This window comes from Cydia strobilella, chromosome 27 (assembly GCF_947568885.1).
Source record: "Cydia strobilella chromosome 27, ilCydStro3.1, whole genome shotgun sequence".
NCBI classification, from domain to species: domain Eukaryota; kingdom Metazoa; phylum Arthropoda; class Insecta; order Lepidoptera; family Tortricidae; genus Cydia; species Cydia strobilella.
The window spans coordinates 4,741,488-4,754,994 of record NC_086067.1 but is presented as its reverse complement, the minus strand read 5'-3'; the positions used below and the strand labels follow the sequence as shown (position 1 = coordinate 4,754,994).

Genomic DNA, 13,507 nt, shown 5'->3' with positions numbered 1-13,507 from the left:
TTTCTACGGTCCTTAGCATGACTGATTATGTACACGGGGATGTAACGCAGTAAAAAAGAGTTGTTTACAGGTTTTGTAATTAATTAAAAATAATGTAGGTACTTAGTTTAAATTATTTGAGTGTAGCTTAGGTTAAATGCATTGATGGCTTTTAGACCTAATAGAGGCTGACGATTTGACTGTACCAACTTATTTAAACCAGATTATCTCACACCAGGCGAAAAATAAAAGCACCAGAAAATGATTAGAGAAATGAAAACCGCAGTTATTTTGGCCACAATAAATCAGAATGAACTGACATCACATCACTTGTTTTGGATTTGACAGTCCGAAATAACAGCCTGATTTGGCAAGTCGGTTGATAATCCTTAGCTTAGCTTAATAAAAAAAAAAAGAATGTGGCTCTTGTGAGTTGTAGATAGGTTCTATTTTACATTCTGATTTGTGATCATATGAGAATAGCGTGTTTCTTCCTTGGATTGGGAGGGCTACCGGATATTAAGTAGGTACACCCAGAGATGAATATGTCAATTACTTAGGTATAATAGATAAGCGAATAGATTAAAATACTTGACATAGTAGATTACTGCCAGTAGTATTCAGTAAAGAGAAGTGGGAACTTAGGTTACATACACTTCCCGGTCGGATAAGACGGTCGCATTTGTCTGTGTAATAACTATCAGTGCTTATAAAAACGTGGGTTCAGTTCGATCACGCGGTTGACGCGGTGTTTAATAAAGTTGCAGTTGTTTAATTATACACGCAAATTATGCTGGTCATTATGTTTACGTCTGCTGTAGTAAAAGTTGTGACACTTGAAGTAGTGAAATAAGATGTTAACGATATCATAAGAGCAAAGCAGCATATTACATCACAGATGGTAGTCATAGATAAAATATATCGCGAACGGAGTTCTCACAGTCTAACAACACCGATGATTGATATCAAATTGCGTGGCCACTCTCTGACATATTAGGTCGCATGACGCTGTATCTTTCTCGTGAACTAGATTGTAACTAAGGACTGCTCGAAGCAATCTGGAACAGAACGCGCTAGAGTGTGAGTAATACCATTGGTCATAGGTAGACCAGTAACGGATCAGAGATGACAAACCGCAGCCGTGATCCTACTCAGCTCAACTCAGACATCAATAAACGCTCACACCAATCTCAGAATTCTGCTTTCAATCAGTTTAACACTATTAATGAATGCTCAAACCAGTCCCAGGATCATATTATTAATCAGCTCAGCACAAAACATTGATGAATGCTCAGACCAGTCCCAGTATCCTGTTATTAATCAGCTCAGCACAAACATTGATGAATGCTCAGACCAGTCTCAGGGATTCTTTATCAGCTCAGCAAAAATACAGATGAACAATCAGTCTCAGAAACGGCGTGCCTCAGCGCATTTCTACAACGTCATCAGAAATTATACGAAATCTCAGGCCATACCAATTCACAGCGCAAAAGCCGAGAGAGGCAGTTCGAGATTGAACGGCTAAAATACATTATAACTCACATTAGTGTTCTTATCATCAACTCAATCTTATTGGTGTTTCAATTATCATCTAATTGTTGATTTATTTACATGTTTGCCTATTGGCATCTAACTTCAATTAAAAGAGTAGCTTTTTCCTGCGGGGCGCGAGTGTCGCGAATATCGCGAATCGGCTAATAGCTGCCAACGTCATGGAGTAGATGGCGCTCGTAGTCACGTTTAAGTGAAATAACCGCTTCTAGGTTGTTGTGATTTTTAAGGGTAAAACAAGAGGGTATACGCGCGAACGACAGTAAGAAAAGGAGGTTGTGTGCGAACAAAGCTACGGCAAGAGTGATATTTGCTTTAGGATCTATTCAAGGAGTTTCTAATGGTGTTATTAGAATAATGAGGTGTCTATTGTAGATTGTGACTAACATTCATTGTGATATCAGTATTCAGAGTGTCAACAGTGATCCGAGGGAATTGTTCATGGCTAATGTAAGTGAAGTTCAATCATAATTATACGAAGGGTTTCGTCCCAAGATATTAGTAATTTAGAATTATAGAACACATTGTAGTTACGAGAAAGTGTAACCACTCATCATATGAACTTAAGGTAAACTTAGTGTGCGGAAAGGGGTCGCTATAAGGGGAGGTTGGAGGCGACTATGAAGCCCAAGTAACCAGATGGATAATCAGGTTTAACTCATGTTATACGTAGGTAACAAAGTAGGACACCAGCAATGAATTATCGTCATCTCACTAACGTCCAGGCCTCGTATAGGTATGCAGTATGTTTACATATCGTTTTTCCAGTATCAGTAAAGGCATCAGCTCATTCGATAGGTTAATAAGTATAGTGAGCTTGACGACAACGTTAGAGCATTCCTGAGAAGTAACCCTGCATGGGATTTCAGGGTTTGTCCAATGGCTAAGGTCACCCTGCATAAGTATCTCTGGTACTAGTTTTTGTTAATACGATAAACTGTATAGTGTTTCAAATCTTGTAACTAAAATTTAAACCTCTTCCCGGTACCTGATTCAGTTGAAATTTATAATACTATCGTAATTCCGATGACAATGCATAATATGCTAATATGGAGATGATCTGATGATGCAGCCCGGTAGGTAGCCAAAGGAACCCCTCGATGGAAAAACACTCAAGAAGTACTCAATAGACATGCAAATGAGAAGAAGTAGTCCACTGTAAGTGTGTCACAAAAAAATGTGACAGTTACTTGTTTTAAATACTGTCGGATGTTGCATTTAAATTAAATTATTCCTTTTCAACCATGCAAAGCCTATCATCATCATCATCATGTCAGCCGATAGACGTCCACTGCTGGACATAGGCCTCCCCCATGGCTCGCCACTCAAACCGATCCTGTGCCGCTCGCATCCACCGAATTCCCGCGACCTTCACCAGGTCGTCGCTCCACCTCGTTGGGAGGCCTACCGGCAGTTCGTCTTCCGGTACGCGGACGCCACTCCAGAACCTTCCGGCCCCACCGGCCGTCAGTTCTGCGAGCAATGCGCCCCGCCCACTGCCACTTAAGGTTTGCAATTCTGCGAGATATGTCGGTGACCCTAGTTCTACTGCGGATATCATCATTTCTGATTCTATCACGCAGAGAAACCCCAAGCATAGCTCTCTCCATTGCCCTTGCAAAGCCTATATTAATTTGGAAATGAAAACCAATGAGCAAACACACTCATTAGCCTAGCTGCATAGGTAAAATGCAGCCTGCAACAGTGCCTGCAATAATATCGATAATGCGATAGTGAAGCGCTGGCCCTGGCCGAATTTCTAGCGCTTTTGTGAGGCCACAGTAAAATTCTGTTCAGCGGTTTAAGCGTGAAGAGGTAACAGACAGACAGACACACTATCGCATTTATGATATTATAAGTATGGATGCATTTCGTATTCGTCACTCGTTCTTTCGTCTTGTTCGCTCTTTGTCATTATCTTCTTTAGTCAAATCAAAAGTAACCTTTTGTCTCTCTCTCTCTTAATAAGTCTTGTTTCGTCACGGTTTAGTTATGAAGCACACGCCAGCCTAAGCTGCCGGTCGCCTCCACTGCGGCCCCGAAACCTGGCCCCGCTCAAACGGTGTCACCAGGCTAGGGGTAGCGGGGTTGGATAACGGCCGGTAGCGATAAAGCTGGCCTACACCGGATCGCACAGCCGTCCACAAACAGACGGCGGAAGACCGCCCCACGAAGATGGGGCGCGAAAATTGACACAGTCTCCGAAACAGGAATGTTGGAGAGACCCCTCACACCCTCCCAAAGAGGGTATCGAGATGATGATACTACTCTTCCTTGGTCTCATTCGATGCTTGCCTTCCTTGTCGCTCGTATCATTCGCGGGTTATCTTTAGTCAAATTATTTTTTCGTCACTCGCGTTGCGTCTCGTTCTTTTTTGCGCATATTTACTATTGGGGACGGTACTACTAAAATCGAATGCAAAAAATAAATACGTTGGTTTGAAAACACAATAAAAATTGGTCCCGGCAAACATAACTATAAATGTTTTAAATTTTAGGTATCTATGTCAAACGGTCTCTGGGAAAAACGCATTTAACTGATTTGCAAGACCGAAGTGATCCCATAAGTGATCCGTTTGTCAAAACAAAGTTTTGCACGGAACACTAAAAATCAAATGGAAAGTTTTTTCTGTAAAAATAAAATTTAAGCACTTGATAAATGCAGCAGATGTTAACGTTCCCATACTATTTCATGTATGAGAACCGTCGCCTGCGGTATTTCCGGTCCGATACGACCTTCAAACCTTTAATAAAAACTTTTATAAAAAAAAGATAAACCGACTTCAAAAAGGATGAAATAAAATTTATCCTTTTTAGGGTTCCGTGTTTAAGTATATGCGTTACCAACTGATATGTTTGAAGTCGGTGCCAAGCCAAATTTTAAACCATATATTCATAGTGATTTTGGTGCAATTTGATAAAGATGCGGCTATATAAGTATGTACGTTGGATTACCTAACGCAGCGTACTACGTAGGCGAACAACACGCGAATGCGAAGCGGCGCGGCACGGCGCCTTAATTAATCCTTCGATACCTATATAGAAGTGTCCTACGTGAGCGATCTCGTTGCGAATGCGAACGCCTTGGGCCGGCCGCGCCGTACCGCGTCGCTTCGCTTCGCGTTCGCGAGTGTTCGCCTATGTAAGACGCAGCGTTACACGACGACAATAAACGAACTTTCTGTACACCTCAGAACAGAACACACGGTTGAACCTTCTTGGCGCAGTTCGTACCATGCTTGTCGGCACGTTAGTGTAAATCTAATACGTTTTGTCGTCGTATTTTTTTAAAGAGCATTTCTTACTAATTCTTAAACAGTCATAGCACGCAAGTGTGGGATTGGGACTGAGTTATTTTCTGTCGCTTATCCAGAGGACTACATTTCAAAACATAAAACAATTCAAGGAACCTTCATGCAAAATTTCAGCTAAAGCGGTTCAGTTGTTTAGCCATGAAAAGGTAGCAAAGAGGCAGACATAATTGCTTTCACGTTTATAATATTTGTACAGTTGTAATGGGATTTATAGACATCAAGCTGATTATTTTTGACTGGTATTGTTACTACTTGGAGTACTTGGCTTGGCACCGACTTCAAACATATCAGTTGGTAACGCATATACTTAAACACGGAACCCTAAAAAGGATAAATTTTATTTCATCCTTTTTGAAGTCGGTTTATCTTTTTTTTATAAAAGTTTTTATTTTTCCATTTTTAGTTTTAAGCCATTGTTAAGAGCGTGATGCATGAATGAAAAACATAATCATGTTAATCTGTAAATTTGTAAACTTTATTAAATAATCAGAATTTTCCTCGAGTCCGTCTGGGAAATCATTCCTGTCAGTAAATCCATTCTCCGCCCCGCCACTGACCCAATCCCTCAAACCCCCCGATCACTCAACCTCACAGCACATCAACCCCTGATCACTGAACCCCTCGACCCTAAACCACCAACCCATCAACCGCCATTCCCCGACCCCTAACCCCAGACCCCTTAACTCCTAACCCTAACCCCCAATCCCTTAACTCCCAACCCCTCGTCCCCGACCCATCAACTCACCTCCCCTCAACCCCCAACCTCAAACCCCCCAAACACTAATACCCTCTACCTTCACCTCTCAGTCTCTTTGGTTGTTTCCAACACTACCTACATCAAAAATCATAATACACATACGAGGGAAGTTATCAGTAGCCTTACCACGAGTTTGACATTGATATATTCGCTATCGTGTGCGTAACTTACTGTTTATGCATCTCGCTCGTACTGGCGTATTAGTGTACAAAGTAAGTTACGAAGAATATTTAGTGCCAAACTCGTGGTTAGGCTACAGTTGTACTACTTCAAATTGGTGGTTTTGGTGAGGAAATGCTTGAGTTACTTTAGAAAACACCGAAATTACCATACACGTGCCTTTCAAAATTGAGGAGTTCCCTCAATTCCTCACGGATTCCATCATCAGATCAAAACTAAAAATATTACGAAAACACCTTGGAGAGGTAACTTCTTTCAAACAGAAAAAGAATAACTCAAATCGGATCATGGGTGCCGGAGTAATCGCTGAAATCATTATCATCAAAACAATCATCATCATCAGCTCCACTTCATCAAATTGGTGGTTTTCGAGAAAAAATGATCAAGTTGCTTAAGAAAACGACCAAATCACCATACATGTGCCTTTAAAAACTGAGGAGTTCCCTCAATTCCTCATGGATCCCATCATCTGAACAGAACCAGATTAATGTGGGACCACCTTGGAGGTAGTTCCTTTCAAACAAAAAAAGAATTGTTCAAGTCGGACCACGGGTCTCGGAGTAATCGCTGAACATCCTACATTAAAAAAATCATCATCACTATCTTCAAAACAATCATCATCATCAGGTCCACTTCATCAAATTGGTCGTTTTCGAGAGAAAATGCTCAAGTTGCTTATGAAAACACCCAAATCACCATACATGTGCCTTTAAAAATTGAGGAGTTCCCTCAATTCCTCAGGGATCCCATCATCAGATCAGAACCAGATTAATATGGGACCAACTTGGAAGTAGCTCCTTTCGAACAAAAAAAGAATTACTCAAATCGGACCACGGGTCTCGGAATAATCGGTGAACATACATAAAAAAAAAAAAAAAAAAACAGCCACAACCGAATACAGAACCTCCTCCTTCTATGAAATTGAAGTCGGTTAATAAAAGAGCGTACTCCCATCTCAAAGGCCGCACTTACAAACCCTCTGGTAGGTGTCCATGGGCGACGGCAATCGCTTACCATAATCAATCATAAAAAATAATTTACTCTGTGAGCTGTGCAAAAGATTTTATATCTTTTAAGAATAGACCTAAATTACAAGCAGCTTTATGATTTTTGTTTATGATAAAATGTTGTCAAATTTAAAAACTGAGTAATATTGTCTTCGGTTACCGCGACAGTTACTCATGAAATAAAACTATGAAAACGGATTATATCGCGTTTATTGAATTTATAATACATCCCGACGTTTATTTTTAGTGAACAATTATTTTTAGTATGTGGGTATTTTTGCACTTTGTAATTTTTCCTCAGTCACCCGTTGACCACGAACGCTGTAAAGGGTTCGAAACGTCGGGACGTATTATAAATTCAATATACGCGATATAATCCGTTTTCATAGTTTTAAAAACTGAGGTTAAATCATAGACATAGGTAAATATTACTTCGTAAAGACCGGCCTTACAAGCACTACGATTGGGGCCGATACATTGAATTGAAGTCAAAATCGCATTTAGTTACACTAGCGCGCTCAGTCGTGTGGCGAATTGCGCAGTGGAAAGGTTATTAGGCACTTATTTTTTAGCCACCCCGTATAAGTCTATAATATGTTAAATACTTATTTCACTGAATATGCGTTATATTATTGGTGCCACATCCATCGGCTATTTTTAGTGCTGATATACAGCCAAAACTATAGGACTGCTTAAAAGCCCAACGCCGAAGATTTTCGACAAAGGTGCCGTGTTGGTCTTTTGTGCTCAGCTTTCCAGATATCTTCATTATGTGGTCTGGCAGACTGCCAACTCGCCTTGCCATTTTAATACTGCCTTGTATGTTGCTTGAGTAGTTACTAACATTTAATTTAATAGAGAAAACGTAGTTTTGTTAAATGGAACTTCAAGAAAATTTAACTTGTGTGGTAGCCTATTTGGCAAGGTAGGCCGGTGCAGAGAATACTCCTTCTGCATCTAAATAACGGTAGAAAATTAAGTTTCGTATTATACGTACGTTCGTATTATACAATTAGGTATTATTCACACCCCAGGTAGCAAAATGACGTCAGCGACGTCATAATGACGGCATTATTATGTCATAATGACGTCGCTGACGTCATTTGACGTCATTTTGCTACCTGGGACTGTTCGCTCATGACTGCGGCAGCATTGTCCGATGTACGAGCATAAATACATCAATATTCGGCTCTCGGAGATTAGTTCGGGGCTAAATACCCACAATTCGAGTGTATGCTGTTGCTGTGCTAAGTTGGAGAATTGCAATAAGTATTTGTTTAAATTTCACTTGTGAATCCCGTTTGATTAAAATGTTTCAACATAATTTTGAAGTTTAAAAAAAACTAAGTGCTAAAAGCTAAGTTTTACATACTTTACAAACTAGAAATTAGCAAATCCTGCTTCTAATTTTTCTAAAAGTCGTTTCACCAGATTGGAGCTTCATAGGGCTTAAATACCGTGACCAAAAAACAAAAAGATCTCAAGTCACCAACAGTATTATAGAAAAATGAATCTTTCAAAATATATCTTAAGACTCAAATTGGAAAATTGGATATTTTAGATGAAATCGTTTAAACGTAAGGCGTGATACATTGTTAAAGTAATGCGCTTGGTGATAGGTTCTACATTTAGTGTCATAGTTTGATATTAGCTAATAGATTTATATTAATTTATTTCACTATAGTAAATTACAATATTTTTGGGGCATTTTTTCCCCCATTTTAAACTAAGAGAAAGTCATGTACAGCTCAAAATAAAATAGACCCAACTGAGGCCGTTAGGTACACTAACTATTTGAGATATTTTTAGTGTTCCCTCGGAATGTTCGAGACGAAGGGTTGAATTAACGAATCGTTAGAAGATTCACGCTAATCCATGTTGAAATCCAAGGGTTCAACTTGACAAAAAACGGACAGAAGTAATAATTCTGTGTTAATAAGTTAGTTCCTATTCTAGTAACTAGATTTTTGGAGCGGTCATGTATTTAGGTATGAAAAATTATTACGCGCCAGTGCCATTTTAGGCGGATATATATATATTTTTTTCCTAAATATTAGACTGAAAGACTGCTCCTGCAATTGATTCGTGCACTTTCTGTTTCTAAAGCTTTTATGTTTCTAAGGCCGCCTATCTATAACACATACATAATTAATGAGTTTCAGGCGGTTCCCTGAGCCAGAAGGCGAAAAATCTCCTTATATGATCATGTTTTTCTAAGAGGCGTTGATATTTGTAGACGTGGAAAAAATATATGTAGTTCTTGACTATATTATCTTTAACAACATAGCTTCCGATACACGAATTATCACACTTCGCTCGATACAATTAATTCCCAAAGTAACCTCTAACTCGGACTTTTAATCCTACTTTACTCGGTTATTTATTATGTGATACTATAAACAAAAAAAGAAGAAAAAACAATCTTAACTTAAATAGTAATTTCATAGCTTTCGAATTTCGATATTGTAAGGTAGCGTTTTAAAAATAAATAAAAATCGCAAAATTCGATCAAAATTGACACTTGGCGCGTATGATCTTTCCCGTTCTTTCTTGCGAAATATGACAGTGACAGCGGCAAACCGATGGAACGGCCTTCATCGTCAAAAAAACAGACAGAAGTTAGCTTATTTAATAACAATTCAAAACGTAACTTTGCACTGATTCAAGCTTTTCAGATTCTTAACAAAAGAATGTATGACCGAAGATTGGTAAAGGAAATTGACATTGTGAATTGATAAAAGATTTTTTGCTGATGTCACAACAATGGATTTAGATGTGTACGCGCGAAAAGTGTGTCAATGGTCTGATGGCACGCGCCGATGGATGTTTGAGCGTCTCTTTACCATTCAAGGGTAAGAATAGCCGTTTTATATTGAGACCGAAATAGCAATTTGCTTTAAAAAGGAAAATGTACGTTGAAAAGCATTGAAAAGGTGATTTCTTTAGTCACGCAAGATATGCAGTATCTACGTTTTTATTGAAGGAAAAAATTTGACTGCAAAAGTTTTTGTTAAGGTATGTATTATATTATTAGATTGGGTAGATCTAGTTTTAAATATATACCTATTTCAGTCGCCATCAGATATATCGGCGCGGCCGAGGTGCTCACAAATATCAGAACACGCCTCTAATGTCAAAAAATCTAGATTAAAACAAGCATTATTATTTCGTTGAAGTGTCAAATGCAGTAATTGAGGTACTAATGAACAATGGAAGTTCTTTTCGCTCAGGCACCTCAGGACATTTAAGACCAATTGTATTTACGTTAATATAAAGTAATAATGAATACTTGTAAAAAAACAATAAAAAATACCTATATTTAAATGATTATTGCATCGATCCAATAACCGAAAGTTTTTGGCCGAAACCGTTAAAAAAATGGGTGTTCGTTTTGAAATACCAAGTAAATATAACTAGTATTTAACGCAGTATTCGTTCTGTATATATTATGCTAAATACTTACAGTGACTGTGACAGGTATTTCGACAGCCCCAGCTTCGATATCTTGCTCCCCTTGATCCCCTCGTTCACAATATTGGTGACGGTAAGGAAGTTCTTCGTCATACTTGACTCCGGTGACGACACTATTGTCACACAAACAAACAAAATTACACACACACTAACGCAAAAACAAAACACTACCAAACAACACTTACTCGTGTAAAGAACACAACATTGAAGTTATATATTTACGCAACAGTTAACGCGCGGACAATTAACGGGTTTTCTAATAACGAGTTTTCAACAATTTGATAACGGTTTTTAACAGAAGGACACTGTTTTCTCTCTTATGTTTTATTTTATCACAGATAATGTTCTCGATGTATTTTTATATGAGGTTGTTGTTGTAACCTGAAAAGAGTTGATTACATTAATTTTATTGTACATATAATAATATTGCACAAATTAATTCCGTATTGCCCAAAAGTTGAATCGATCAATTGACCGAAACAGTTTCTGCTAGACTACAAAAAAAAACACAAATTTCTTGCCTCACACGACTATCGAGCACATTGGAAATGGATCCACGGAATTCGAAAAAATATTGTCGATAAGCGACGAGAAAGTCGGGATAAGGGAAAGGTTAAGTACAAAATAAAACTACAACGTTGAATGATTATATTTTATTCTTAGATTAACATAAGTATCCTCGACATAACTCGGATCTCAGCTATCTAAATATTAAATATATATTTTTTTTAATTTTTAATAACGCCTGTAAACAAATTAATCATATCCTCGATAATTTACAAAAACCTACACCAATAACGTACTGCGAAACATGAAGTCATAAATGTCATGTGGAATTAAAAACTGTAATAGAGAAAAAGTGACGAAGCCCTCCAGTGGTGAAGGCCGGGTGGAATATTTAATAAAATAATTTGATTTGTTCCCAAACTTGTTATGTGAAAATTGTCGTTCTGACTTTTCGACTTTTTTCAAAAAGGTTAGGGCTACAGGGTAAACCCTTAACCCGAATGCCTTTTGTTTTAGGCTCAAATTGTAGCTGACTATATAAATTATCCAGAGGATTTTTTCTTAAATTTTTGATATCATTCTTCGTTTCCAAAATATCGAGCGTCAAAAACAAAGGTTCGGAAAAAAATGATTTTCCACTATTTCGGCCATATTCAATTCAATTCAATATTTTTATTTCGAATAAAAAATCCATATTATTGTTAGTACAAGGCACAGCAAAACTTATAAATCACAGCATAGCATAACTTTTTAGTTTTTGACTTTCTCGAATAATTCTTTTTGCACCTTACAGCTCTCGTCTTATGAGCCTTTTTAGGGTTCCGTACCCAAAGGGTAAAAACGGGGCCCTATTACTAAGACTCCGCTGTCCGTCTGTCTGTCTGTCACCAGGCTGTATCTCATGATCCGTGATAGCTAGATAGTTGAAATTTTCACAGATGATGTATTTCTGTTGCCGCTATAACAACAAATACTAAAAAGTACGGAACCCTCGGTGGGCGAGCCCGACTCGCACTTGGCCGGTTTTTTTTTATATCATATCTTCACAACTCTCCGAGATATAAGGGGATCGCACTTTTTCGTGAAATCGGAGCCTACATTGGAGCGAACGAAAAGACATTTCATATGTCAAAATAAAAAACTTTACCTATATAAATACAAATACAAATCGTTTATTTACCAAATATTTTACAAATTGACATCACAGGTTGAACTTAACAAAAAAAATTAGATTTTACAATTAAGCTAATATCCATCGGCCCCAAACTAGGCGCAGCCTGTATCTCGGGAACCGGGTAAATACAATTTACTGAGAAATTTTAACAATACTGAATATGTAAATACATACTTTGTCTGTATGTTACATAAAAAGGACCTGAGCATAATTAAAAGCTTATTCTTCTTAGAAAGCAGCTTTCTGGCCCCCTCCCCCCTGGCGTGACGTCACATTTTTGGCAATTTTGTTTTACACGAAATCGGCAATTCGAATTACGTATTCATAATATTTTTTCAAAATATTTTTGATAAAAGAAATATTAGTAATTTTGTAACAAAATCGATTAGGAAAGAAAATTAAACGAATAATACCGATTATTGTTCCAAAAACTCGTTATTTAACATTAAAACAAAAAAAAAGTCTACTTTTTTTGTATTCTCTTGTTTCTACTTAGTTATTGCATGTTATTTGTACTTTTATGGACATCTGTTATTGGCTATGTTTTCTGTTCACTATTCTTTGTATTTGTATTGCTGTTGATGCCCAAATAAAAATAAAAAAAATACATAAATAAAATTAAAAACACGTTACTGATGAAGTTAAAGTGACGTCACAAAGTTTGTGACTCTCCCCTCCCCCTTGTCACAACATGTCACATTATCCCACCCCTAAACGTGTGATGTAATTAATGGATGATCCCTTTACAAGTCAACGTCCCAAATACATATTTACACGACCTTGTTTTCAGTGTCTTAGAGGCGTGTAAAATGTAAATATATTTTTTCCCCTCACTAGCTCGGAAAGCTGTCTTTTATCCTTTAAAACAAGCGGGGAAAAACGCATTTTATCCACTAGTGTGGAAAGTAATTTGACCTTGGATGGAGCGTATTTAAGTAGCTTGACAGATAACAAAACGTAAAATGCTCATAATAATGGTTCGTTCGATATTCATTATCATTTAACAAGTGGTTTGAGAATCTAATAAAAAATACCAAATTTAGCTTTATTTAATGATTTTATGTCATAAACCTTTAAGTTCCATAAGAAACGTTTGTTTTTTAATAATGATGTTAAATATAATTCTGAACGCACAAGTTGAGTCGATGCAATTACAAAACGCATCATTGACATTTCATACGTCAGAAATGTCAACATTGTCAACAAAATTTTTACTTAATAACTTCTCGCGTAAAAATACAGGATTTCCAGAGTTTTTGTTATAATATCGTGAAAAAATTAGTGATTCCAGTGATAAAGATGATCTAACGCCAGTGGATATTGCACTTTCCTCGCTATAGTGAGGTGAAAAGTTTTGTGTTACACACGGGTGCAAATATATTTTACTTCTCGTGTGTTGAAACACTCGCAACGCTCAGGATTCTATAGTTGAACCACTTGCTTCGCTCGTGGTTCAACTATAGAATCCTTTCGCTTGCTCTTGTTTCAATTCCACACTCGCGGGTAAAATACAACTTTGCACCCTTCTATAAAAAATAACTATTGAAAAGTTGACTTGTAAAGATGT

The 13,507-nt window shown here is 37.6% G+C and overlaps 1 protein-coding gene across 3 annotated transcripts in view; it reads right to left on the bottom strand.

The window, feature by feature from the left end:
• The window catches only part of LOC134753523 (synaptotagmin-7), a 643,705-nt gene that overhangs the window by 297,172 nt on the left and 333,026 nt on the right, over window positions 1-13,507 (bottom strand). The window contains exons 1-2 of one of the 3 annotated variants that reach the window (XM_063689424.1): window positions 10,445-10,692; window positions 10,252-10,372 (exon numbers count right to left, since the gene is read on the bottom strand). The exons of the other annotated variants lie outside the window; for them this stretch is intronic. Coding sequence (XP_063545494.1) covers window positions 10,252-10,372; window position 10,445 — 122 coding nt within the window. The 5' untranslated portion in view covers window positions 10,446-10,692. Of the gene's footprint in view, window positions 1-10,251; window positions 10,373-10,444; window positions 10,693-13,507 lie in introns of those variants that run through there. 3 annotated transcript variants of the gene reach the window in all.